Source organism: Plutella xylostella, chromosome 25 (assembly GCF_932276165.1).
Source record: "Plutella xylostella chromosome 25, ilPluXylo3.1, whole genome shotgun sequence".
NCBI lineage: Eukaryota > Metazoa > Arthropoda > Insecta > Lepidoptera > Plutellidae > Plutella > Plutella xylostella.
In genome coordinates, this window is record NC_064005.1 from 596,570 (window position 1) to 622,033 (window position 25,464).

The following is a 25,464-nucleotide window of genomic DNA, read 5'->3' on the forward strand; positions in this document are numbered from 1 at the left end:
CTGAGTTCACAAACCACTAGACCTAGTATTGTTACAAATATTCAATAGGATGATAGAAAAATATTTATACTGTGATATTAGAACTTTTTAATTTGTCTCCGCAAATATAAAAATATACCTACATACATACTTTTGTAGGGAATGTATCTAGTAATACTTAGTAAAAGTATGTATTTTGAATTTACTAAACACTAAAGATGAGAATATTTTTTATGTGTGTTTATGTTTACATTATTTATCTACCTATAATATTGCCAGTGCCAGTATTAATTATATGTAACAGTATTTATATCTACAAATATTTAAAGTTTTTCCAAAAATTCAACAGGCTAGGATAGTCTCTCTACAAAAGACAAACAAAAAATTTATCCAGAATCCATAATAGAATGGCAACTTCTATTGAATGCCAATACCTCTCTGCAACAATCTTATTTAAGTATCTGTAATAAATCAATATACATCTGTTGTTTTTATACAATCTCATACATTTCTTTTTTCAAAAACCATGAATTTAACTCATACAATACCCCTCAATTCTTTAGACAAACATTTTCTTCATAACATTAGCATATTTCGTTTTAATCTCATCCACTTTTGGTTTGAGTAAGCTAGCCTTCTGCTGGGCGGCTCGGTCACTGGGATCTAATTTCAACACATGTTGGATGTCATTCCACGCCTCCTCGTACAGATTGAGGCCCTGGTACGAGACACATCTCCGGTAGTATGTCTTGATGTTGTCTGGGTCATATTTCAAGGCACGGTTGCACAGGTCTAGTGCTGCTTCAAACTCATTGTACTGAATTTGACAGTGAGCTAAATTGTTCAGAAGTTTCACCTGTAAAATAAGAAGATTTATTAATTTAATCATTCATGCTATGAATATAATTATGCCATGCCATGTGCAAGCCCAGAATATCCTAATTTCGCAATGGCAGAAAATCTTACAAGATTTAATTATTTTACATCTAAAGCTACAAATAACATGAAAGGCAAACCTTGAGTTCTTTCATTTCCTTAACACTCTCCTCAGGTATTTCTTCCAAATCTATTGGCTCAATTGCTATTAACATCTTCAGGGCTTTGGAGAACCTCCTAAATGCATCAGCCATTCTCTTCTGCTTCACCAGCTCCACTCCTCGCTCTTTGTGGTGTGTGGCCGCTTCATACAGCCGCATCCACCCCCAGTCACTGACTAGCTGCTCCACCGTTGTCTCCTTCAGCTCTAAAGTGAACTTATACTCTGCGGCCAGCTTCCCCTCGCAGTCTCGATACGTCATCGTGGCCTCGCACACCTCTCCATTGCACATTTGCTGCAGAATCAGCTCGAAATCTTTATCTATGAAGCTGTCCAAGTCTCCTATGAGGACTATTCCATTGAACTGTGCACTGAAGACTTGGCTTTCTGGGTCGACTGCACAGTCGCCGCTTTCATTAGTACATTTTAAGTTAGTGATTGTGACTTTACAGCGGGAGTCTTCGTACGGGACAACGTTGTAGTCGCCGGGTGTTATGATTTTTTTCTTCAGCTCTCGGTCTGGTCTAGAGCTGACTGTAGTTTCTTCAGGCATGATTGTGGTCTAGGTGGATGTTAGAAGTTCGAGTAAATAAGAGCAAGTTTAATTAATTAATTCGCAAAACTGCTCACAAAAACCATTGTTTACAAAAAACAAAACAAGCGAGAAATCCGAAAAATATCAGACACTGTCAGCTGTCACTTAGATACATGTCAAAATTTACGCATGCCATCAATGTGTGTAACTCTGAATAATAACAGCCTAAAATTCTCACACTGTCGGAAATAATCTGTGTCACTTTTTTGACGTTTAAGTTTCAGAGGCGGAAATTTTAAACTTTTCTCGCTTTTCCCCATTTTCCCCTAGAATTTCTGATTTAAATTTAGGCTTAATTAATTACATTGATTAAATAAACTCAAGTTTCTATTTTGATTTATTTCGTGACTTCTTTAATTACATTGGAAATGTATATTCAGTTACAAGTTTTGAGCATTTTGTTTTGATCATTTTGAGAGTTTACATCAAGGAGCACAAGTACATGTTGACCTTTAAAGAAGTGGATATCTTTATAAAAATACATAGTTAAAGGTATTTATATTGATTATTTAAAGAAACACTGGTAAACCGCTGTCCTAAAATAGTTGTTTACATAACAAAATTTTAGGTTATGTTTTCATTCTTTTCTCATAGGTTATCATCTGTTTAAGGGTTTCCGCAACAGGGTGATTGTGTGATCTTCCTATAACTAACTTTACTGAGGCACAGAATAATAACTGAGAGCTCATGAATTTTTATAACCATTGTCACCTCCAGCTAATAATCGTCCAGTCCACTTTAGACTTTGGTCTTTTAAAATGTTATCATTCAATATTTCTATGAAGGCTATGAAGTATTTTGTGTCCCTGTATGTTTCAGTGGCAATGTCGCAGCTGTTGCAGGGGGCGTGGCGGAGTGTGCTGCGGAGCACCTCCGTCAGTGTCCGGAGTCTTTCAGCCGGTAGTGAGTGTCTTTTAAACTGTGAAGTATTCTATTCTTATACATTGCAGGTAGACTTTAGTTTGTGACATTGGGACACTAAAAATAAAGATTATCATAAGAACACAAACACACATTTAAGCAATTCTAGTAGGCAATAGAACTTCACAGAACTAAAATCTGTACTGCGTACACCCCGGGCCTGGATTCAGAACTGACCTTTGTAATCATGTATCTGTATAATCTAAAATTTTTGGGGGATATTAGACCATAATTTGTTTTGTATTATTCAATAAATTCATTTTAGCTACTTACACCCAATCAAAAAAACACTTCCTTCACAATCACTCCCTCACAGTAGAAATGAAATGAAATAATGTTTATTCAACATAGAATTTAACAATTACTTGTCTATAGTCATAATTAACTCTACCACCATTTCACAGTAGACCTTTCCCAACCTCCGAAGCCCACTGACGCAGTCATGACGACCCTCAAGACAGCTCCGTCCCCGGCGGCGGTGCTGGCGGCCGTGCAGCGACACCTGCCCGCCCTGGACCAGACGCACATGCTGCAGGCGCTAAGGACGCTCTTCGAACTTAGTCGACATAGCAGGTACAGTTTGGTTCACGCAAGTTGACTCTCTATTGAGAATATTATGTCACCACTTCCGTTCTTCTTTCGAGAATTCTATGTATGATACAGTGTCAGTAGTTATAATAATAATATAATAATATGTTTAGAGTACCTATATATCAGAAAGAAGTGCACTTTATAAATATGAACTCACACTGTACCTATATTCGCTGTATATACTTATAGCGCCATCTAGTGGCCATTAAAGAAAATAATCTAACTTTTCTCCATCCCCAGATCCAAAGAGTCGATAGACAGCCTCACCAAAGACCCGGCGTTCAGCACGCTCTGCCAGAACTTCAGGAAACACGCACGTTCCCTCGACGTCAACGAAGCAATAGAAGCAACCAAAGTCCTCATCTTCCTACAACTACCAGTCGACTCCTTAATCCTACAGACACTTCTACAAATCATCAGATGCAACATCAACTACATAAACCTCAGACAAGTTATCTTCTTAGACTTCCTTCTATCCAGATACGATTCTAAGAACCATCTAGTTGATGCGTTAAAACTGGCACTACCGCTAGTCTTCCAAATCCACTTGCCTCTAGAATTGGACCACGAAGACCTTCCGTTGCTCAAGGATATGCTCGCTTACTGCACCAGGCACGACTTGCCAGATAGGTGTATAAACAACATAGTCACTGGTTTGCTCTTACACGACCAGACCATAGACGCAAAGACTGCTAAACTCATCGTCTGGTCGCTATGTGAGGTGAACTGCACAGAAGAGAGGTTTCCGACCAGAGTCCAGTTACTCCACATCTGCTATGACATTCTAGCGCAGTCGATAGACCAGTTGACGTACGACGAGGTGTTGAAGACGGCGGCGAAGATCAAAGGCAGGATTCTGGAGAAGCACAGCGAGTACTATCACGCCGGGGTGATGGATGCGTTCGCTAGTTACGTGGTGAGCCAGGACGTGGAGTTTGAGAAGGGCATGCTGATAGCAAGGATCTTGTCCAGGATTGTGAGTATGAATTTTTATTTATGTTACCCCTGTAGCTTAAGATAGTTATAAAGTAGGAAGGAGTATTTATAGATATACGAATAGAGCGAGATAGCATGAGTGCAACCGCCATTTTTATATTGTTTCTGTGTGTGCCAGCATTGTACCACAAAAAATCCGTCAAATTCATAATCAGCCGATACTCATCACTCGTCCGCTCCTGAACATAGGCCTTTCCCAAGGACACTGCGTCCTTGGCCTTCCTCATGCATCCACTATGCAGCCTAGTGGTTTTCGGAAACTATTAATTTACACATTTTATATAACACCTACAAATGGCTTATCGACCCTCTCTCAAGCTATAAACAGCCTCTAATACAGACCAAGAGTTAAAAACAATGCTTTTACTTTTCCCTCAGGCGCACACAAACTTAACCCTACTAGAGTACCTCTGCACAATAGCAGCCATGAATCCAGCCTGCCTCGCGCGCGCTCAACCAAATATCCTGTTCGGCTTCATCAACTGCCTATCCAACTCCAACTACACCCCAGAACCTTCCATCTGGACCGAGCTGCGGGACCAGATCTCCAAAAACCCCGTCTTAGAGGGCAAAAACCCCGCATTACCTTGGACGAAGGTCTGTTTGGAAATGGCGTCGTTAGGGCTGTATGAAGACAGGTTGTTGAAGAGAGTGTTGTCGCAAGAGTTTCTGGACGAATACTTGGGGAGGGAGAACAATCAGCTGGATTATTTGCAGCTGTTGATGTTGCATGAGGCGGTCAAAGCGTTCCATGATAAGAGGTGAGCATTTCAATGTTACATACCTAACACTGAGTTGCACAAAGGAACTCTAAACTAACGTCGGCATTAAATCTATTGCTGCCTTGCTTTGACAGTTTACGGATGGAAAGAGATAGATATAGACTTAATGCCGACATTAGCTTAATATTCCTTTCTGCAACACGGCATAATTATGTGTCTATGATAAATTTTCTATCTGAAAGTAACGTAATTTTATCTCAGAATTATAAGTGCGAGGTTTTCTCACCGTCCAAGTAGCGAAAAGTAAACAGAATAGACTGTGTATGTTGATATCAGTGCCTCGTACGTGTGTATAAGCCTTGCTGCTTTCAAGGCAACGATAACGTAATTTGGACCGATTGAAGTTGCGGGACTTCTACCGCATGAGGGCTTATTCGCGCGCCACCTAGCGGTGCAAATTTGCGTTAACTTTGTCTATCTAACCCCTCTCCCCCGCAGCTACTCCCTCCCCGCGCCCATCCTGCAAGCAGCTCGCGCCCGCTACCCGCTGCACCCGCTGACGTCACAGCTAGCGGCGGCGCTGGCGGCCGCGCTGGGCCCGAGCAGCGTGGCCAGCTGCGTCGCGCTGCCCAGCGGTGTTGTTGCTGGTGAGTTAGTTTATACACTCACGGGCAAAGAAACAGTTCCACTTACAAAATACAGACATGAAATAACTTCAATTTTTTTAAACATTTCATTGGATATTTGAACAAAATGTTTACGTTTTTAGTTGCTTATATTCTGATGCACTATTAAATGTACTTAAATATTGCAGAAGGCGTCATTTAGTTAGTTTTTTTCCGTATAGGAGTAATTTGCTGATTTTCTGAATGGAACTTTTTCATTGCCCGGGAGTGTATATCCGGCTCGAAGGACCATGGGGCGTAGCGGACTATATAATGGTATTGCATCGAAGTAGAAAAAAGGCGGAAAGAATCTCGCTAACTAAAAAATAAGGCATAATAATGGCCGTGAAATGAGAGTGTGACATAAGATGCGATGTAGTTAGGTTAGTTAGCATTAGCGGGTAATCGTGCTCGCCGTGGCCAGCTGCGTCGCGCTGCCCAGCGGAATTGTTGCTAGTGAGTTAGTATGTCCGGCTCGAAGGACCATGGAGCGTTGTGGCCTTAGGTCCGATCGTTAGTAACGAAAGGCTGAGTTTCAAGTTGTCCTAGTGGCTAATTTTGGAACTATATTATTTACCCGAAATGAAGACTGTTAATATTATTCTCCAGATGTGGTCACGTGCCTGAAGGCCGGGAGACCGGTGGAGTTGCCTCAGAACTTGGAAGACAGGACGCCGATAGAGAAACTCAACCTACCTGAGGACAGTCTCATGTGAGTCTTTCTAGTCCCTAAAGTTATCTTTAAATTTCCCCCCTGTGAAAAGAATATCTTTATCTTTCTTCGTTCCTATCATGTCGCCGACAAACAAACGCAAAATAATACGTTCCTGGAATCGCATGGTCACGTGATCCTTTCACGTACAGCGGCCGCTATACGGATTCGTTATCTACCTTGTAAAATTTAACCATATCGCGATTCGCCATAAATATTTTGTTAACCAGTTTATCGAGGTTGATAATGAACCGACCCGTAGCATCAAACACCAAAGAGGTGCCAACCTTCACCAACCAACCTCCTTCCATTCCAGCGTCTGCATAATGAACTTCAACCAGGGCTGCTACTCGGTCAACAGCCGCCGCCTGCGAGGGTCCTTCCGCCTGGTCCTAGACATCCTGGAGGCACAAGGATATGCGGCTATAGGCCTCAATGTGAACGACTGGCTGGCTGCCCCTGAGCACGAGAGGACGCCATACTTGCTGCGAGAAGTTAGCTACAAGTGTGGGGAAAGGGGGGTGAAGTTGTGTGCCACTTGAGAGGGGGGAGGGAAGTTTTGGTGAATTGATCTCGTGGTTTGAGCGGAGTGGAGAGGATGGAAATGTTGTATTGGAGTGCAATGTTGTGTAAATAAATTATGTTAATAATTGTTTGTTGTTGTTTGAGATGTAGGTAATAGTAGCGTAGCGGAAGCGCAAAGAAATCAAAGTTTAAACGAATTCAATTTAAAATCCTTATTCCAAAGACGTCTATAGACATCTGTGCCCTGTGCTTTATTACAAGGATCTGCAAGGATCTCATTTTCCGGGGATAATGATAAGGACCTCGTTTTATAACCCTGACAGGACGAATTATTTATTATATTCTAGCAACCCCGTGCTAAACTTCAAAACTCGCTTCTCGTGCTATTATTTATTTATCTTGTCGAACCTGAAAATCTAATTTAATAACTATGAAAAGAATATAAATCTTATGCGAGCAGCTTGCCCATACGCTTCCATCGCCAACTGATGGCTACATGTCCTCACATACTGCTAGCAATACTCTGTTTGTTGGGAACATTGACTGTATGTAGGGGGGGTATTTGGGCCTATGTGAAGTGGGACGCGGGGGGGCCACAGGTGGGGCTGGCGGATATTGAGGAGGAAATACCGGATGAAGCGGTCGCTTCCGGCTACTATAGCAACGAGATTAATAGTACTGGGTAAGTCTGTTGTGTTTGTATGATGTTGACTTATAAATGATTATAGCAGCTTTAAGTTTAACCGTTTCTAAGGTAATCTCATTTTAGCTACTGTTTTAAGTATAGGTAATTATAATTAATATCTCAAGCGTGATTTTGCTATGAAAAAACCTTCACTTTTTCACAAGATCGTTGATAACACCAACGTTGTATTTTGCACCAAAAAATCTTCGCCCCCACTAATAATATTCCAACGTTGGAGTCAACATTTCCCTTATTCCACCTGCACTGTTAACCTCCTTGGTCCAACCTCATTGCTCCCGCCTACGCTACTAACCTCCTTGCTCCCACCCACACTACCAACCTCCTCACCCCCAGCTGGGCATACCTGGAGGTGAAAACGTCAGCATCAGCCCCGGACGAGCGACAGGCGTACTCCGCGGGCGTGGTCGAGGGGTACCTCAGCCGGGACCTCATCTGGTACCACTGGATGAACTTGCTGCAGGAGTATGTATGCCTTACAATTATGTGGCTTAAATGTTTGGTGTAAATAGACCACTGAAAAACATGCTGAACTTAAAAAACTCCTTGTAGACCGTGGGGTTTAGCCAACCCCTAAAAATTACATGGCTATTTCTATATTTATTGAAAAATGAGATTCATATTTTTTTCGTTTCACAAGTCTGTCTATAATGTGGCCTCGTTCGACGCTCAGTAAATAATATAATACCTATTGTATCAAAGCTGTCCCGAGTACTCCCGAGTTCTAAGATAAGTACCTAATTACTTAGGTACTTTAAATTTCTAATGATACCTACCTTTTTAAGCAATATTTTCACAGCTACTGCATTAACAAGTCGAGCGTGTGTGACATGGTGGAGAAATTCATAGACGACAACGAGGATTTCGTCGGTAGGAACCTCGAGAGGAATCCCGAGGATCCCTACTGGTACCAGGTAAGTAAATAGGTATAGTACCTAGTTCATGTAGACGCCACTAGATGGCATTAGTTGCAAACACTGTCCAACAGTTGAATAGTTGCATTTTATTGAAGGTCTTATCAATTTAAGTATCAAAAAATTATAATTTTTCAGGTGAAGCTGTTCTACATTCAGCTGGAGGGGCTGGCTTACGGCTACAACGGCGCCACTAAAAACCCCGATGAGAAGCTGTCTTTGCGAGATGTTTTGTAAGCTCCTCTGTCATCATTACTAACATATATATAGGTATATATATATATAACATGATGTTTGTTACCTATTAGAAAGTCAGTAATTCGGATGACATTAGAATCTGCAAGCTGAATAAGTGGCTGTGACCCGGTCATATCTGAATAGTACGGTCAGGTGCAGAGAAACCTGACACCCCTCCCATAGTAACAATGCTTTTGAGGGGGGTCAGGTTTTTCTTACCTTCACCTACTTTAATCCAACTCAAACTTAACTCCCCCCTCCCCCCACAGCTGGTTGAACCTCCTAGGCGACCTGGACGAGCTAGCCTACGCACTGGTGGTCCGACACAACGGCTCGGCGCCGGCGCCCGACGCGGACGAGCGCTGCACGGGGCTGGTGAAGCTGCTGCCCGACCACAGCGACCTCTATGTGGCGCATGTTACTTGGAACAGGTGGGAGTTCTAGGAGTGGGCGGTAGATGGCGCTGTTTGTGTGTTTTGTCGAGTTGGTTCTGAAAGTTAGTCATAGATGGCGCTGTTAATGCGTTTTCGCTGTGTTTGTTATAGATTGGCAAGTTTCTTGGCGACCCTCCTTGCGGGGTGAAAGACGCGGAGGGGACGAGGTACCCAAGACGACAGCGGGTAGCGGGAGGGGCAGTGGTGAAGGGCAAAGCGTGCACTGCATGTCATTGTTACGGCAGTCTCGGCCGCGCAGCCGAGGCGGCCACATGTCTTATATAGTCTGTCATAATTTGAGTGCGACCCACATGAGATCATTGATCCTGAGACCATTAGTCTTAGGATGAGTGTTGAGGCCTTTTTAATATTATCATTATATTATTATTAGGTATCTATAATTCGTCAACAAAATAACGTTAAAAACAACAAATCGTATAATGTCTCAATATAGGGGCTTCTTGTAGAACAGCGTACCGGATCAGTCATGCTACGCGGCTAAAGGTTGGTACTGCGCAGTCAGATACGAAAAAGTAAACAACAAAGACGAAGGGTCCATATGACAGTGCGTCAGTTGTCAGTTCTTGTAACTAGGAAAGCAACCAAAATTTATGTGATTTAATGAAAGTAATTAATGAGCAAAACACAGAGAAAAATAACAAAATTTATGAAATTTTGAAAGAAAATGGTCATATCGTGCTTCGCCTACCCCCATACCACCCGGAATTAAATCCTATTGAACTTGTGTGGGGGTACGTGAAAGGCGAGCTCGCAAGAACGTCGATTGACTCTAACTTAGATAAAGAGAGAAAAGACTTTGAGTTGTTTTTCTCTAATTATTCGCCTGAAAAGTGGAGAAATTGTGACGACCATGTCATAAAAAATTAATATATTATAAATCTGATAGAGTATTTGACGATGTATTGGACAGGTATGTTATTGTTTATTTATAATTTAATGTAAATTAAACATAAAATATTATAGGTGTACACTGAACTAATATGACTGGCGTACTCTAGTACATTATACTTTCAAGTAGGTATAATGTTTTTTGGTTTTGTCTTAGATTTATAATTGAAGTTAATGAAAACGATGATGAAGATGAGGATGACGATGACGATGAACAAGTTCAAACAGAGAGTGAACATGAAAGTGACATGGAAATTGATTTATAAAATAAAACACTTTTACAAAAATAAATTCAAATTGGTAGATATTCTGAAGGTAAACATCCAAATTTTAATGCTGTCAAACTATAAATTTTAAGCTAAATATGACATTTACGGGAACACTCGTAGAATAAAATTTTACTTACGTCAGAAATAGTTACAAGCTATCACGAGATTAATCCGGGCACACTTTTCTACGTGTGTAGCATGTCGTGCTACCTCGCCCCCGCCACTTCTTTCACCCCGCAAGGAGGGTCGCCAAGTAACTTGCCACATTATAGTTATGTGTGTTTTATATACAAACGGATTTACTTAAATTACACGAACTTTCGTATACCTATTCACGCTAGATGAAGACAGTTTGTGAATGATGGCGCTTTAAATGCGTTTTTGGAGTCAAGCGTTTGGACCAGCTATACTCAAACTGCGGCCCGCGGGCTGCAAGTGGCCCGCCGGGCCTTTATCAGTGGCCCGCGTGCCATGAGAGAACATTCTATGTAAAAAGTGTCGAGATTATATCCATATAAAAAACAAAAAAATATTGTTATTCATCCAAATTTATTTCATCACCTTCTAAGTTTGCTCCTTAAGAAACGATACCCATACGCCAACGAATTATCCAATCATCACAACATTTTTTTAAACGCTGTTTTCAGAGTTGTGTTTAGTACTCGCGGCGATTTTTCCTTATTGTCTTCTATCGATTGAAAACAGTGCCTCGAAGTGGTATTTTGTGTTTAGGAAAAAAAAGAAGCTATAGCCGTGAGCTGCAGCCATATCTGGTTAATATGGTGGATGCTCGATGGTATTTGTTGAAAAATTAATTCACAATTGTGCGAAAGGTGCGATATCGTGGTGCAAAATCTTTTTGGTTTTTTTCCACAAATCTGGCCTTCTTCGTCGAATTTGCTGTATTCAATTTTACATAACCCGCAAATAATACTATGTTATTTATTTATTAGAACTTTATTTTATCATAATAAACACGAAAAATACACAAATATTCCGCCAAACTGTTAAAACAGTTTATCGGCAGACATGCTCTCATTATAAACTACTTACTTAATCTTAATCTATTTACTGGTAATATCTATTCACTACTAAAGTTACTTGCTAAAATAAATTAAAATATGGTACATCGCAACAGTAGTACAAAGCGGCCAAGCCGCACCGGTATCTGCGGGTAGACATAAAATCAGTTCACAAAAATAATTGTGTGTGCGTCGCGCTGGCAGTGCCATGTATAATTACTATTAGTTAGGTGTATAATTATTTTTGTAAGTTAGTATATTTTTTAATGTGTTTTTATTATTGTATTTCTTTATTATTATTTAGATGTATAGGTACGCTGTTTTAGGTGTATAATTGGTATTTATAAATTTTAATAAAATCTATAGATTTGAAAGTTCCGTATCGTTTAGAAAGAATTGTTTTAGTTTATTTTTTATCATATTTTTTGTTCCTTTAATATCTTTAATCTTATCTGGGATTGAGTTAAATAACTTTGGAATTAGCCAGTCTTTAGTCCGTCTACCATACAAATTAATTACTTTTGGCACTACAAGTTTACGTTGGGTTTTTGAACGCGTATTATAGTTACTTTTTATTTTATTTTTATATTCGTCATTCCAAAATTCGTCGAGTGTTAATAAAAGAAAACATTTTTTGCGTGCTGTAAGAACTTTGCATTTTTGGAATAATAATTCATAGTTTTCTGCATACTGCTTTTTAGTCTTCTGACCCACAATTACCTTCAGAAATCTAATCTGTAAATCTTTTATTTTATTAGTCTGGGTTTTGAAAGTAAGTCCGAAGCACTCTATCCCATACGATAAAACTGAATCCACTAAAGCGTGGTACAACATATATAAAGTTGATCTGGGGGTACAATAGCTGAGGCTTTTAAATTTACTTAGCAATACTCGAAGTTTATCACTTACCTCGTTTATTTGATATTTCCAACAAAAACGGTTGTCTACTGTTAGGCCTAGATATTTATATTTAATTACGCTTTCGATGGTTAAACATTTACAGTTTTTGAAGTCGAGATGTAAACAGTCGTACGAGTGTCCCTTTAACTCAATTTGTTGGATATCTATTTTGCGATAGCTGGAAGAGATGTTCATTATTTTAGTTTTTTGATTATTTAAAATAATTCCGTTATCGTGTGCCCACATCATAATATTATTCAGGTCACTCTGCATATTGTTCTGAATAATGACGGGATCATGTCCAGCGTACATTAAACAGGTGTCGTCTGCAAACATGTACTTCTGACATTTTTTAATTATAGATACCATGCTGTTCACGTGAACTATGTAACATACGGGACCAGACACAGAGCCCTGAGCAACGCCATATTTAACCATTTTTCTTGAGCTGTATTCGTCTGAAATTTTTACCGTTAGAGTACGGTTCTTTAGGTAATTAGCAAACCAACCCTGAAGTGACCCGCGTATCCCGCTTTCATCCAGAGCAGTTAATAGTGTGCTATGATCAAGTGTATCGAAAGCCTTTTTGAAATCAATGAAAAGTACAGCTACTTGTTTTTTACTATTTAATGAAGTGTTTATTTCATTTGCAAATTTTGATAATAATTTTGTTGTGTTTTTACCTTTTTGAAATCCGTACTGATATTCCGTGATTATATTATTTATATTTAAATAAGATGATACTTGGTTTACGATGGCTTTCTCTACTATTTTGTTTAAGGTAGGCAAAACTGCTATAGGCCTGTAATCACCAGGATTGCTGTGATTCTCTCTCTCTCTCTCTCTCAGCCTTCCGTAGTCCACTGTTGGACATAGGCCTCTCCTAACGATCGCCACCCCAAACGGTCACCCGCCATCTGCATCCAGCGGCTTCTTGCTGTGATTACCACCCTTGAACAAAGGTCTTATTATAGAAACTTTAAGTTCATCCGGATACAGCTGCTTGTGTATACACAAATTAATAAAGTGGGCGATAATTGGACTGACTTCTTCTTTGATTAGTTTAATATCACACAATCGTATTTTGTCTATTCCTGGTGATTTGTTGACATTTAAATTATTTAGTATTTTAATTACTGAAGCTGTTGTAACTTTTTGGAATCTCATAGATTTGTTTTGATAAATTGTATAGCTGTTCCGGTCTAAAAACTGTTTATCACATTTATGTTTTATTGAATCTATCTCATTACTAAAAGTATTTGAAAACTTTTCACAAATTGTTTTAATTTCATCGTTTTTACCCATATGTCTTACTATTATTTCATCCACCGACTTTTTTTCTTTGCCCAACCACTTGTTAATGTAATCCCAGATTTTTTTAATATTAGTTCCAGCTTCCAAGATTAATGTTTTTTTGTGATTGTTTTTAGCTCTGTTTATTTCTTTATTTGCTTTATTTCGCCATTTATTATACTCCCTGCGATAAACTTGGTTAGCTGGATTATTTTTCCATTTTTTGAAGAGGTTATCTTTATGTGAAATCATATTTTGAATATCTTTTGTTATCCAGGGACAGGTTCTACGCAGAGAAAAATCATTGGTAGTTATTTCTTTAGTATTATCATTGTAAATGTCGTTAAATGTTTTATTTATTCTATTGTAAAGCACCAAAGGACATGATTCATTTAGGTAATCTTTCCAATTTACTTTCTTTAGTTCTTGTAGTATTTTATGATTATTAAGTACTTTAATTAATTGACGTGGTTGTTGATATTTTTCTCTTTCAATAGTGACACAAATAAAGTAATGATCCGCTAATTTCGTTTCTATAACCGCAGAAATAGTATTAGTTGACACTTTTACAAATATATGGTCCAAACAAGATTTACATAGGTGGTCTTTTCTAAATTCCTCTCTTGTTATACCATGGATTTTCTTATCGTAGCCATAATTACTAAACATATTTTCGTACTGTATAACATTTGTATTTTCTCTTTCTAAAAGGTTAATATTCATGTCTCCAACAATTATAACCTCATCTTTAGGAAGAAACGATTTTAACATAGTATTAATTTCAGTTATAAATAATGTAGTAGTATCTTTCTTGTAAATTTTTGGAGGTCGATACAAAACAATTAAATGTATTTGGTGATTACCGTGATAAAAAGTACTTAATACACCCTCAGCTGATTTTAAGTTTACATTCTTATTACAAAATACAAACTGCTTTTTGTACAATATGAGTATACCTCCACCGGATCTTCCTTGTCGACATTTATGGTAAGCGTCGTAGCCATCTAATTGAAATGCAGATATTTCATTTTCTGTCACATTAATTTCTGTAAGTGCAATTATGTCTATATCTTTACTACATGTACTTAACGCTACTTCTAATTGTGCAAAATTTTTCTTCAGTGATCGTAGGTTAATATGAATAACAGTAAAGAAATATTGGCTTTTAATTGATTCTACATACTTTTCTAACGTTAGATATCTTTCTGTTTCATTGGTTTGAATGATGTCGTCAATATCAGCCATTTTTCTTCATTATAATATAATATTAATACACCTTACTTTTTAATTTTGTTCTTTGATGAGTGTACATTGTTCTCCTGTTCTAGTAGAAGAGATCAGCTTTTCAATGTCCATGGTACTGTAAAGAGGTATTACCCGGCTGTTTTCATCTTTTCTGCAAAGAACGCGTCCGTACTTTACCCATATGAACTTGAAGGTTGCCTTAAGTTTCTGCTTTGCATTCCATAGAAGCTCCTTGTTATGGTTTGTTAGATTCTCGTTAATGTAGACCGGAGTACTGGAACCATCAGAGAACACATCTGAGTTTTTACGAATTCGGTTTCGTCTGTTGTACCATTCCTCTTTCGCAGTCGTAGTACGAAATCTAATTATAAGAGGAGGACACTTATTATTTTCGGATGTTTTTTTCCCTTTGTTATGGCGCCAGGCACGTTCTACATTGTCTAAGTCCCCTGGGCTTACTTCTAGTTTAGAGGCAATGGTGTTCACGAGAACTGGTATACTTTCGTTGGGCCTATTTTCAAGACCCGTAATCTCTAGATTTCTATTCTTATCTTCTTGTTCTATTGCGTGAACTCTCATTTCCAGAGCAGAATTCACAGTTTCCAGGTGTTGACATCTATTTTGCAAATCATTTATTTTTTTAGCTTGAGTTTTTATCAAATCGTTGGTTTCTTTTTGCAACTTAACCATTTCATCATAACTTTCAGCGTAAAAATCTGTATTTGATTTTATTTCGAATACCACCGCCATTTTCGAATTAAGTTCAGCCAGAAGCGCTTCTATAGTAACGCTACTAGGGTCCAAACTCAAAAACGGTTCCTGTCGGACTGTTTCGGTTGGTGTTTTCTGCTGACCTGAGGCTTTTGTAGACATGGGAGTACCCTTCTTAGTCTTCTTTTCGAGGCAATCGTCACACAAGCCCGTGCTGATACATTTGGTGTAGCTTTTGAGGCATTTCTTATTTTTGTGATAAGTATCACCACATTCGCCACTGCATTTGAAGGTGTCCTCTGGTTTAGCAGAAGACATAAATTGCTTACATTTTTTGCACTGAGGTGGCATGGCCAACCAAACGCACACAGATTATGAGTCACAAAAGTAATACTGGTTAGCGTCAACACTCGTCGAGAGCGAACGAGGGAATGAATGTTCCTACCGTTTGACTTTCTGGCAAGAATTCCGAGTGCACAACACCACAATAGTCAAAGAAAATAGTCAACATGACTTTAAATAACAATCGATAGAAAACAAAAAGGAAAATTCGCCGCGAGTACTAAACACAACTCCGCAAAAAGCGTTTAAAAATGTTGTGATGATTGGATAATTCATTGGCGTATGTCGTATGTATCGTTCCTGAAGGAGCATACATTGAAGGTGATAGATAATATAAATTTGGATGAATAACAAAAAAAAATTGTTTTATTGGTCGAATAGTATATGCATGTGTTTTTATATTAGTATACATCGCTTTATAATAGTTCAAAAAAATTGCTTGCGGCCCGCGAAAGCATGACTTGAATGTGTTTGTGGCCCTTATATAAAAAAGGTTGAGTACCAATGGTTTGGACCAACGCGCGGGGGTGAATAATGTGTACATGCGTTTTCTGTATTTTGGACTGTGCGTGTTTCTATACAAACGGAGTAACTTAAATTAATAATGGCTTCAGGATGCTGATGGGGCTGCCCCGCTTCTGCAGTGCATCGGGCATGTTCGCCGAGGCGCGCACTGATGACTTTTATGCCATTATGCGAAAGAGGGCGGCCTCATTGCTCTGCAGGGTGCGGGCCAGCTCCAACTCCATCCTGAGGACAATAGGCGGGAGGTGCGACTCGCCCATCATGTGCCATCTGGCTGGGGTATTGGTCAAACACAGATAGTCATTTACCAATACCCTGGTTGTAGTTGTAATTTTTATAAATTGTTTATATTATAAGTTGTACCTGTAAATGTGTGTAGAATTAGGATACTAACATAGAATAAGAACATTGTTACTAACACATTGGGCCTAAGTTGTCAATTTAAATAAATAAATTATTAAATTACTAGCAACGTTCGGATACGTATTCACGCAAATGCAGGTAGTTTGTGAATAGCCTTTCTATGCTAAGTACTACCGTCGCAACGGCTTAAATTGGGCGGGTTCAAATAGGCATAGATGGCACTGTCTATGTGTTACATTGACGCCAAACGGTCCTGTGCATGACTTTACCACTTTATTTTTCTCTTAAATACATAACTATATTACATTTTCCTCCAAAAACCCTTAGCTACCAGTCCATGCTGCGCGTGCAGAAGATGTACGACCTGCAGTATGGGGCGACGCCGTCGTGCCGGGAGAAGCTGCCCGGCCGCCGCATGACCATGTCTTCCTACCCGGGTTTTGTACAGGTAATATACGAAAAAAACTGAAAATATTGAATTGAATATACTGAAAATCATGCACTTTTCTGACATGTACCGAAACTACAGTTATAGTTACCATGGACAACTTTCCGCTCGAAATCATTTGGCCTATAAATGGTTCCCGTAGGAATTCCTCAATAGTATTTAGCACTCAGGGACAATATCTGTTAAGCTTTACAATAGTGAAAAAGCTTCGAAAGTTTCGGAGGCTATTCGAGATAATTTTCTTCCGATATGTAGGTTCCTCTTGTTGACATGTGCTGCCATCTAGCGTACATAACTTATCATTACGCAACTTCATCCTTAGACGCCATAATAATATCGAATTGTTTTCCATCTCGCATAGCTTATATTAGAACGAACTTATCATTCACATTATGCTTAGAAGCCATAATTACAATCAATTATTTTCCAGTCGTCAGATGACTTCTACGTCGTCTCATCTGGCCTAGTGGTAGCAGAGACAACCATCGGCAACACAAACGCCTCTCTCTTCCTAGAGGTGCAGCCCGAGGACTCTCTCTTCGAGTTTGTCCGAGCGATGGTCGCGAGCCGCCTGGCTACCAGCGGGGAGCAGTGGGCCTGGTTTTTCAAGCGGTACAACAGCGGCACTTATAACAATCAGTGGTGAGTTTGTGGTGGTTGTGTGGGGAAATGTCAGGGTCGAAGGATGGGTTAGTGGGTAAGTATATTCGGGAAGCGGGAGCTTAGACTCTTGAAATATTCGCTCTTTGCGCTATGAAATAACAATATGGGAGAAAAACTAAAAGCTAATTACAGATGGCGCCATAGGCGACTGTGCCTAATTCCCGAGTTCTTATAGGTTGGTTCAATCGCCATTTTTTATCATTGTCAAAAATGTCATTGGTCACTTGGTTTACTTCCCCATTCTTAAGAAAACTAAGGTATCTACTTGAGTAGACGAATATATAGGTACAATCTCGCAGGTACATAGTGGACTACACCCGCTTCAGCCCCGCCGCGGGCAGGGCGCCGGCGCGGCTGCGGCGCGGCCTGCTGTGGCTGCTGGAGCAGGCGCCGGGCTACACCGCCTCTGCTGACATGTGAGCACACCGTATATTTCACAAATCGCTTATTATCATCGCGTATTTGCAACTCAAAGTTAGGCCGGATGCACGGCATTGAAACAAGTAAATAGCACAACACGACTGCTGAAAGTGCCTACGTTATTCTACCGACAGCGATCTCACCATGTCGCACTTAAATCTGTTGGTTTCAGCGCATGGTTATGTATAATATTATGTAATGATTTATATATATTAAATAAACAAAGTTAAAAAAAAAAAAACTACTGTACTCGCTAGCTTTCTACAAGTTGAGCCAAAATAGTGCCGGTAGGTACTCTCGAATAGATATGAGAATTAACCGATAGATGGCATTGTGCAATTTAGTCAATCCCTACATCGCGCATTCGAAATATCTTCAGAACTGCTTTAGACGCCTATCTTCACATATATTTTAACTTCCATAAAGCACCCAGGGCGTAAATACAGTGCTTTAGAGAAGTTAATCCTTCCTTTACTCCCCCAGAACGGAACAGCTAACAAAGGAGTCCTACTTCGGTTCGTACAACATCCCTTACTTCAAGAAGATGTTCGACCTGACCGGCGGCATGGAGCGCGTGCGCAGCTTCGGCGCCTGGTTCGGGTACGACACCAACCCGCGTGCGCTTATCATACGGGAGCAACAGGTATGTAGGTACTTATAGACATCCAAAACATCCAAGGGTATAACTACTAGTTACTCTGGCTTAGGTATACTCCGACTACAAGCAGGGACCAGCTGGCGGATAGCCACGTCTGCCATCGGCTATATCAATCTAAGGGTGTTTTTAATAGCATGCGGATTTGATCAAGCATTAGGGATTGCCCCGCACGCGTGACAAGCTCAAAGTGTTCTTTTCATACAAGTATTCATTATATCGCGTGTATTTTGCACGCGGGACACAGGAAAATGACGTGGGTTAGGTTAGAGTGTTTTATATCGAATATTCACGACATGTACCTTGTACTTAATCTAATAAAACCGCCTTGTCGATCTAACCCTTTTGTCCTCCGCACAGAGTACAATATCATCCCTGCGCGATATGTACCGCGTGGCGCGCTACAACGACTATAAACACGACGCGCTGTCGCGCTGCCCCGAGTGCCGCCCGCCGTACAGCGCCTGCAACGCGATAGCTGCCAGGAACGATCTCAATCCCGCTGATGGTGAGATGCCTGCTTGATATTTGAATAATTAAAAGATAGGTACAGTTCTCCCATATTAATAATGCGCATGCAAATCTTCGCAAACTGTCGTATTCCCGGAAACACCCGAATCATTGAATCGTAAGAGCACTTGCATTTTGATCCTTGTTCGAAAGAAATAGTAGTCAATATCATGTGACACATAATCGAAAACAATTTGGGCGGTCGGTGGCTGTCACCGATCAGTCAAGGGTCTCAAGGTCAAGATCAATCTGATCAATATTACTTTTGTGGAATGGACAACATTTCATTTTCTTTACCCTATATTTTTATTAACTATTCGGAAAATTTATAAAAAATTAGAGGACCCGTATTTTTTTATTTTGTATATACATTAATTTTTGCATGTTATTTTTAACTTTAAAGTTAATTATTTTAAAACCGGAAGTGACATCACATATTAGGCTCAATTTTTATTTTTGTCTATTGCCTTAGTCTCGAAAAAAAACATAAATGACACTGACAAGTGACATTTAAACTTTGTTTACATGCCAACCAACAAATGGGTCATTTTCAAAGGACATTGATATTTCTGATCGATACAAAGTACTTATCATGTAAAAAATAAGCAGAAGCATTTTTCAGAAGCATTTTTTCAGCTATGTAGGCGGTGGCATGCGCTGGGACATATTATATAGAGGTCATCTCTTTATACGTACTAACCATTTAATTTTTTTTTTTTTTTTTTCTTAACCTCTATTGTCCCACTGCTGGGCAAAGGTCTCTCCCTGAACCATGACATATGATAAATAAAAAAAATAGTAAGAAAGTGTCAGAACAGAATTTATGAAAATAACCCAAATAAACAACAACGTCACGATAAAACGTCAACGTCAATCAAAAATGAAAGTGACAGTTACTTTGTTTTTAAATCTATAGGCTTTGATCATCAAAATGCATCGCACCTGATGCATGACGTCATCAGCCCTTTTTTACTATTTTATGATTTTCTCAAAAATGATACATCCAAAAAATACAAAAACATTTTTTTTGTGGCCTTTTGAGCTAAATCTCGAAATGGTTTTCGATTTATAGCAGCTTTAGTTTTTTGAAATGTTGTCCATTATACTCGTAAAGAGCTGCAATTACACATCGTTCTTGTTATTTTTTTCAAATGTGAATTTAATTTCAACTTTAATTATTTTTGACAATGCCATATTATGAGGCACATTTAAGAATAAAATATACGTCACATTGATAGACTTCACTTTGCCAATAAAGCCACACCCAAAAGACCAAGTTTGTGATTGTAATATTATTGTGAATGATCAGCGCTGTAAATACTTTTGAACTGAGATTTAAATTTTTTAATATTAACCTGTGTTTGAAATCCATTTCTCCTTATAATATAAACCTTGTGTTATTCAAACCTTCTTTCATCCATCTTTACATCAGCTTCAGTAAGACACTTGAAAAGTACCTACTGTAACATTTTCGAAGTAAATTTTAATATTATGGAATATTATGAATTATTGAATCAAATTTCGTTACTGATTACATAAAACTACTAAAATGACAATGGGCAGATTGGGACCACCCTCCAATAGCATTAAGACTAACATCGTTGGATAGGTCTGGTCAAGAGGAATAACTTTTACTATGACAGCTTTGTTGTCACAGTTGTCCGTTCAGAGATATTTGACTTATAAGTTCCGATACTCGTCAGTTCATCTTACTGCTATTGGAGGCTGGACAACCCTCCAATAGCAGTAAGACTAATGTCATTGAATAGGTCTTGTCAATAGGAATAACTTTTGCTTTGACAGCTTTGTTGTCACAGTTGTCCGTTCAGAGATATTTGACTTATAAGTTCCGATACTCGTCAGTTCATCTTACTGCTATTGGAGGCTGGACCACCCTCCAATAGCATTAAGACTAACATCGTTGGATAGGTCTTGTCAATAGGAATAACTTTTGCTTTGACAGCTTTGTTGTCACAGTTGTCCGTTCAGAGATATTTGACTTATAAGTTCCGATACTCGTCAGTTCATCTTACTGCTATTGGAGGCTGGACCACCCTCCAATAGCAGTAAGACTAATGTCGTTGGATAGGTCTTGTCAATAGGAATAACTTTTGCTTTGACAGCTTTGTTGTCACAGTTGTCCGTTCAGAGATATTTGACTTATAAGTTCCGATACTCGTCAGTTCATCTTACTGCTATTGGAGGCTGGACCACCCTCCAATAGCAGTACGACTAATGTCGTTGGATAGGTCTTGTCAATAGGAATAACATTTGTTTTGACAGCTTTGTTGTCACAGTTTTCCGTTCAGAGATATTTGACTTATAAGTTCCGATACTCGTCAGTTCATCTTACTGCTATTGGAGGCTGGACCACCCTCCAATAGCTGATTTATTTATTGAATATTTATTTGATAGATGAACTGATGAGTATCGGAACTTATAAGTCAAATATCTCTGAACGGACAACTGTGACAACAAAGCTGTCAAAGCAAAAGTTATTCCTATTGACAAGACCTATACAAAGACATTAGTCTTACTGCTATTGGAGGGTGGTCCAGCCTCCAATAGCAGTAAGATGAACTGACGAGTATCGGAACTTATAAGTCAAATATCTCTGAACGGACAACTGTGACAACAAAGCTGTCAAAGCAAATGTTATTCCTATTGACAAGACCTATCCAACGACATTAGTCTTACTGCTATTGGAGGGCGGTTCAGCCTCCAATAGCAGTAAGATGAACTGACGAGTATCGGAACTTATAAGTCAAATATCTCTGAACGGACAACTGTGACAACAAAGCTGTCAAAGCAAAAGTTATTCCTATTGACAAGACCTATCCAACGATGTTAGTCTTATTGCTATTGGAGGGTGGTCCCAGCTCCCATATATTTTTGCCCATCCTCTTTTCATGAAGAAAATGCACTTAACCACTCTAAATACATAATAGTTTTCTAACGCTCGGGAATACGACCGTTGCCGAACAATGACGAAGATTTCTATGTGCATTATCAATTTTGGGGAACTGTACTTATAGATCGGGGCCAATAAAGTAATGACATGTTTCGGAGTGAAAATGCTAGTGAGAGGTCAGGTTTCTCTGCCATCCACCACACCGTCATCAAAGTGTGACTTGATAGGTAGTACCAATCTGACTGGATTATCCTTTCACAACAACGATACCAGCTCTCAGCTCCAGCTTTTGCCACCACCACGCCACGCTGACATTGTCATCGTCCACTTCTCACTTTAGCTCCTCACCCAACAAATTATCCATCCCATCATCATCATCATCACGACCCATCACATCCCCATTGCCGAGGCACGGGTCTCCTTTCAATGAAGGAAGGGTTTTAAGCCTAGTGGACCACGCTGGCCTAGTGCGGGTAGGTGGACTTGGTATCCATCCCAATATTATTATGATCATAAATAATTCCCCTCTTCTTCACCCCAGGTTGGTACCCCTTCCGCGCGCTCGGGCACCGCAGCCACGGCGCCACCGACGCCAAGATCACGAGCTACAAGCTGCACAAGCAGTTGAAGTTCATCGCCGTCTCGTCGCCGCCGCACAACACTAGCCGCGGCCTGCCGCCCTTCCGGTTAGTGTAGCTGTTGGGTTGTAGATGGCGCTGTTAGGTAGTTTGATGTGGTGGTCGATAGATGGCGCTACTAATAAATCGTCAGTCTCAGAGAATGTAGGTACTAAATCAATGCTGGATACAGACAAGAAGAATATTAATAAAATAGCAGTCCTATTTTATTAATATTCTTAATATTAATATGAATTTTCTTGCCTATTGTTTTTGATGGCTCTGATACACGTTTTTTTCTGCAGATGGTCCAAATTTGACCTGAAAGTACCGCACATGGGCCACCCTGACTTGTGGACCTTTCCGCCGGTGGTTCACTCGTGGAACCACGGCGGTGACGGTACCACCAATGATGATGATTGACTGAGGACTCTTTACTATTGTCTGGTGTATTGTGCTGGAAGAAAAATATTTCCTGAACAGGCTGAATAGAACCTAAATAGAAATATTGAGAGTAATTTGGATAGATTATCGGTGTATCTTGCACTGATATTTATTATGAATGTGACCTAGCAGACTGTGATAAAATGGTAAAAAACGATTATAGTTTAGTAATTGAATCAATCATTCGTAAGGTAATTATTTTAAATTGAAAATTTTAATTTATTGTGTTTAGAATATTTTATTTCTTAATAAGTATATGTAAACTAAACAATAATAATATAATGACATTCATTTACATACTAACAGCAAGTATATTTTAATGTGATTCTTACAATAATAAGTTTTATATACAAGATGTCTATATTTGAAACAGTTCATGGAATGAAAATGAGTATTTCCCTACTTACTAGGTAATTTATTTGTATAAACAAAGCAATTTAGTAAATAAATATTTTATTCAACTATATTTATGAGATTTTTCAACCACCGCCATCAGTTACTCCTGCTAACCATTTTGTGTATTTTTAACAATATACCATGACTTTAAGGTTGAAGAACAATACAATCACTTGACGTAATGACCAGTGCTACTATAACTTCTACTTCTATAATAAATAGCAAGCTTCTTTTTAACACTTACTTTACATTAATCATTGGTGACAAAAGAAACAAATCAGCTATCCAACATCTTAAACTTTGCTAAGCATCATCACTCTTGTATCAATAAATCTTGCTTCAGGAAATTTCTCAAACAATCAACTCAATCTAGTTCCATTATAAATTTTACAAACACCACATTACGTTGCTACTCACAAGAGAGTAAAAATATACAATAACTTGCCCAACATATAACCATCGAGCGGAGATACCAAACCGATAATTTCAGATAGAACTGTGCATTACTCTAGAGAGTTGAGCATGAGCAGTTGCTTCAGCACCTTGGTCTGTGACGTCTCCCGGATCTCCCCCGCCAGGAACATCTCATCTACCACTGTGTACACCTGCAATAGAGCAAAAATTTGTTATAACCACATGAGCACTGTTGTGCTGGAGGCAACTGCCCTCGGTGTGAGCTGGCACAATGTCAAAGGTATGGTGTAGGACTGGACATGCAGTGGAAATTGACTCTGCAAGCCTGATTAGAGATCCCAGAACCTGATGTTAACAATTTAGAAATGGAGGCAAATAAAACCTTAAAATGTTCATAAATCAGAAGAGAAAGAGTAGCTCACTTGGGAACAGGCCACATTGTATAATATAGTATGATAGTGTGGTATGGTTTGCCATCTTTCATGTGACCACAATGTAAATACTGTGCTGGAAACATTCATAAATATACCTTGTAGAAGTTGAAGACTAGGTCGAGCTCACACACATTGTGGAAGTACTCATTTAGCACCTCCACAAAGTTGTGGATGGCCTCGAGGTAGCACAGGTTGTTGTCGTTCACATCCACACAGATGCAGAAGTACAGGCCCGCATAGCGCCGGTACACTATCTTAAAGTTTCTGAACTGAAAATACACAACAGAGAGTTAAGTACAAATTAAGTAAGGAAATCATTTTTTTTTGTACCTAGTAGATACATAAGTAAGTATGGAGATGTAGGTATTTTTCAGAATTGAAAGCGAGAATTGTAAGATAAACCAATACGATTTGCAGATATCACTCAAGGCAACTTTCCGTAAGTAAAATCTTATGAGAATTCATTACAATTCGTTAAATGACGTGGATAAACCAGTCACATTTAAACAGTTGAGGGTACATTATAGAGCTACTCACTTCTACGAAGTTGGTGTGCTTGGCGTCGCGCACGGTGACCACGGCGTGCACCTCCTCGATCAGCTTCTGCTTCTCATCATCGTCGAAGTTCATGTACCACTTCGCCAGCCGAGTCTTACCCGCACGGTTTTGTATCAAAATAAAGCGAATCTGAAAGGTAGGAAAAGTGGAAGTTGAAGGGATTATGCGTTATATTATTGTAGTGGTGGTAGTTAAAGTAAATAAGTGTAATTACCATTTTTATAGGGGTTTATTTGCAAAATATCTGAAAATTCGAACGACGCCTCCCACTTCAGCAATTTTACACTAAAACTTGACAGTTGACACATGTCAAGTTAAATGTCCAAGAAGCTTCACAGACCACTTTGATCAAACGCATCAAACTCTGCTGAACTCCAAAACGACT

At 39.2% G+C, this 25,464-nt stretch overlaps 4 protein-coding genes across 4 annotated transcripts; 2 read left to right on the forward strand and 2 right to left on the reverse strand.

The window, feature by feature from the left end:
• Positions 1 to 468: 468 nt before the first annotated feature.
• On the reverse strand, positions 469 to 1,710 carry LOC105381921 (peptidyl-prolyl cis-trans isomerase FKBP62). The gene is made up of 2 exons (XM_011551732.3): positions 996 to 1,710; positions 469 to 835 (listed from the first exon to the last, which is right to left on the reverse strand). The coding sequence occupies exons 1-2, from the start codon at positions 1,566 to 1,568 to the stop codon at positions 539 to 541; spliced, it is 870 nt and encodes a 289-aa protein (XP_011550034.3). The 5' UTR covers positions 1,569 to 1,710; the 3' UTR covers positions 469 to 538.
• Positions 1,711 to 1,865: 155 nt separating this feature from the next.
• On the forward strand, positions 1,866 to 6,774 carry LOC105381919. The gene is made up of 8 exons (XM_048630222.1): positions 1,866 to 2,102; positions 2,430 to 2,513; positions 2,936 to 3,120; positions 3,373 to 4,098; positions 4,497 to 4,879; positions 5,339 to 5,487; positions 6,115 to 6,217; positions 6,534 to 6,774. The coding sequence occupies exons 2-8, from the start codon at positions 2,435 to 2,437 to the stop codon at positions 6,757 to 6,759; spliced, it is 1,851 nt and encodes a 616-aa protein (XP_048486179.1). The 5' UTR covers positions 1,866 to 2,102; positions 2,430 to 2,434; the 3' UTR covers positions 6,760 to 6,774.
• Positions 6,775 to 7,230: 456 nt separating this feature from the next.
• On the forward strand, positions 7,231 to 23,741 carry LOC105381955 (putative phospholipase B-like 2). Its single transcript, XM_048630370.1, has 12 exons — positions 7,231 to 7,424; positions 7,704 to 7,910; positions 8,245 to 8,359; positions 8,498 to 8,592; positions 8,866 to 9,027; positions 16,937 to 17,057; positions 17,488 to 17,699; positions 18,020 to 18,136; positions 18,624 to 18,783; positions 19,156 to 19,303; positions 22,758 to 22,902; positions 23,139 to 23,741. Exons 1-12 carry the CDS (start codon positions 7,231 to 7,233, stop codon positions 23,254 to 23,256), a joined length of 1,794 nt encoding a protein of 597 aa, XP_048486327.1. The 3' UTR covers positions 23,257 to 23,741.
• LOC105384218 (AP-2 complex subunit sigma) lies at positions 23,595 to 25,418 on the reverse strand. The gene is made up of 4 exons (XM_011554418.3): positions 25,294 to 25,418; positions 25,059 to 25,208; positions 24,617 to 24,790; positions 23,595 to 24,278 (listed from the first exon to the last, which is right to left on the reverse strand). Exons 1-4 carry the CDS (start codon positions 25,294 to 25,296, stop codon positions 24,177 to 24,179), a joined length of 429 nt encoding a protein of 142 aa, XP_011552720.1. The 5' UTR covers positions 25,297 to 25,418; the 3' UTR covers positions 23,595 to 24,176.
• Positions 25,419 to 25,464: the final 46 nt, after the last annotated feature.

Coding starts and splice junctions, on each gene's coding strand:
- LOC105381919 (XM_048630222.1), top strand. CDS start 2,435: ATGTCGCAGCTGTTGCAGGGGGCGTGGCGGAGTGTGCTGCGGAGCACC. Junction 2,514..2,935: donor CCGGAGTCTTTCAGCCGGTA/GTGAGTGTCTTT, acceptor ACCATTTCACAG/TAGACCTTTCCCAACCTCCG. Junction 3,121..3,372: donor GCAGGTACAGTTTGGTTCAC/GCAAGTTGACTC, acceptor AGATCCAAAGAG/TCGATAGACAGCCTCACCAA.
- LOC105384218 (XM_011554418.3), bottom strand. Junction 24,791..25,058: donor AGCACACCAACTTCGTAGAA/GTGAGTAGCTCT, acceptor GTGTATTTTCAG/TTCAGAAACTTTAAGATAGT. Junction 24,279..24,616: donor TAGTCTTCAACTTCTACAAG/GTATATTTATGA, acceptor GCTCTATTGCAG/GTGTACACAGTGGTAGATGA.
- LOC105381955 (XM_048630370.1), top strand. CDS start 7,231: ATGGCTACATGTCCTCACATACTGCTAGCAATACTCTGTTTGTTGGGA. Junction 7,911..8,244: donor TGGATGAACTTGCTGCAGGA/GTATGTATGCCT, acceptor ATATTTTCACAG/CTACTGCATTAACAAGTCGA. Junction 18,137..18,623: donor TACACCGCCTCTGCTGACAT/GTGAGCACACCG, acceptor TTACTCCCCCAG/AACGGAACAGCTAACAAAGG.
- LOC105381921 (XM_011551732.3), bottom strand. CDS start 1,568: ATGCCTGAAGAAACTACAGTCAGCTCTAGACCAGACCGAGAGCTGAAG. Junction 836..995: donor AGGAAATGAAAGAACTCAAG/GTTTGCCTTTCA, acceptor CTTATTTTACAG/GTGAAACTTCTGAACAATTT.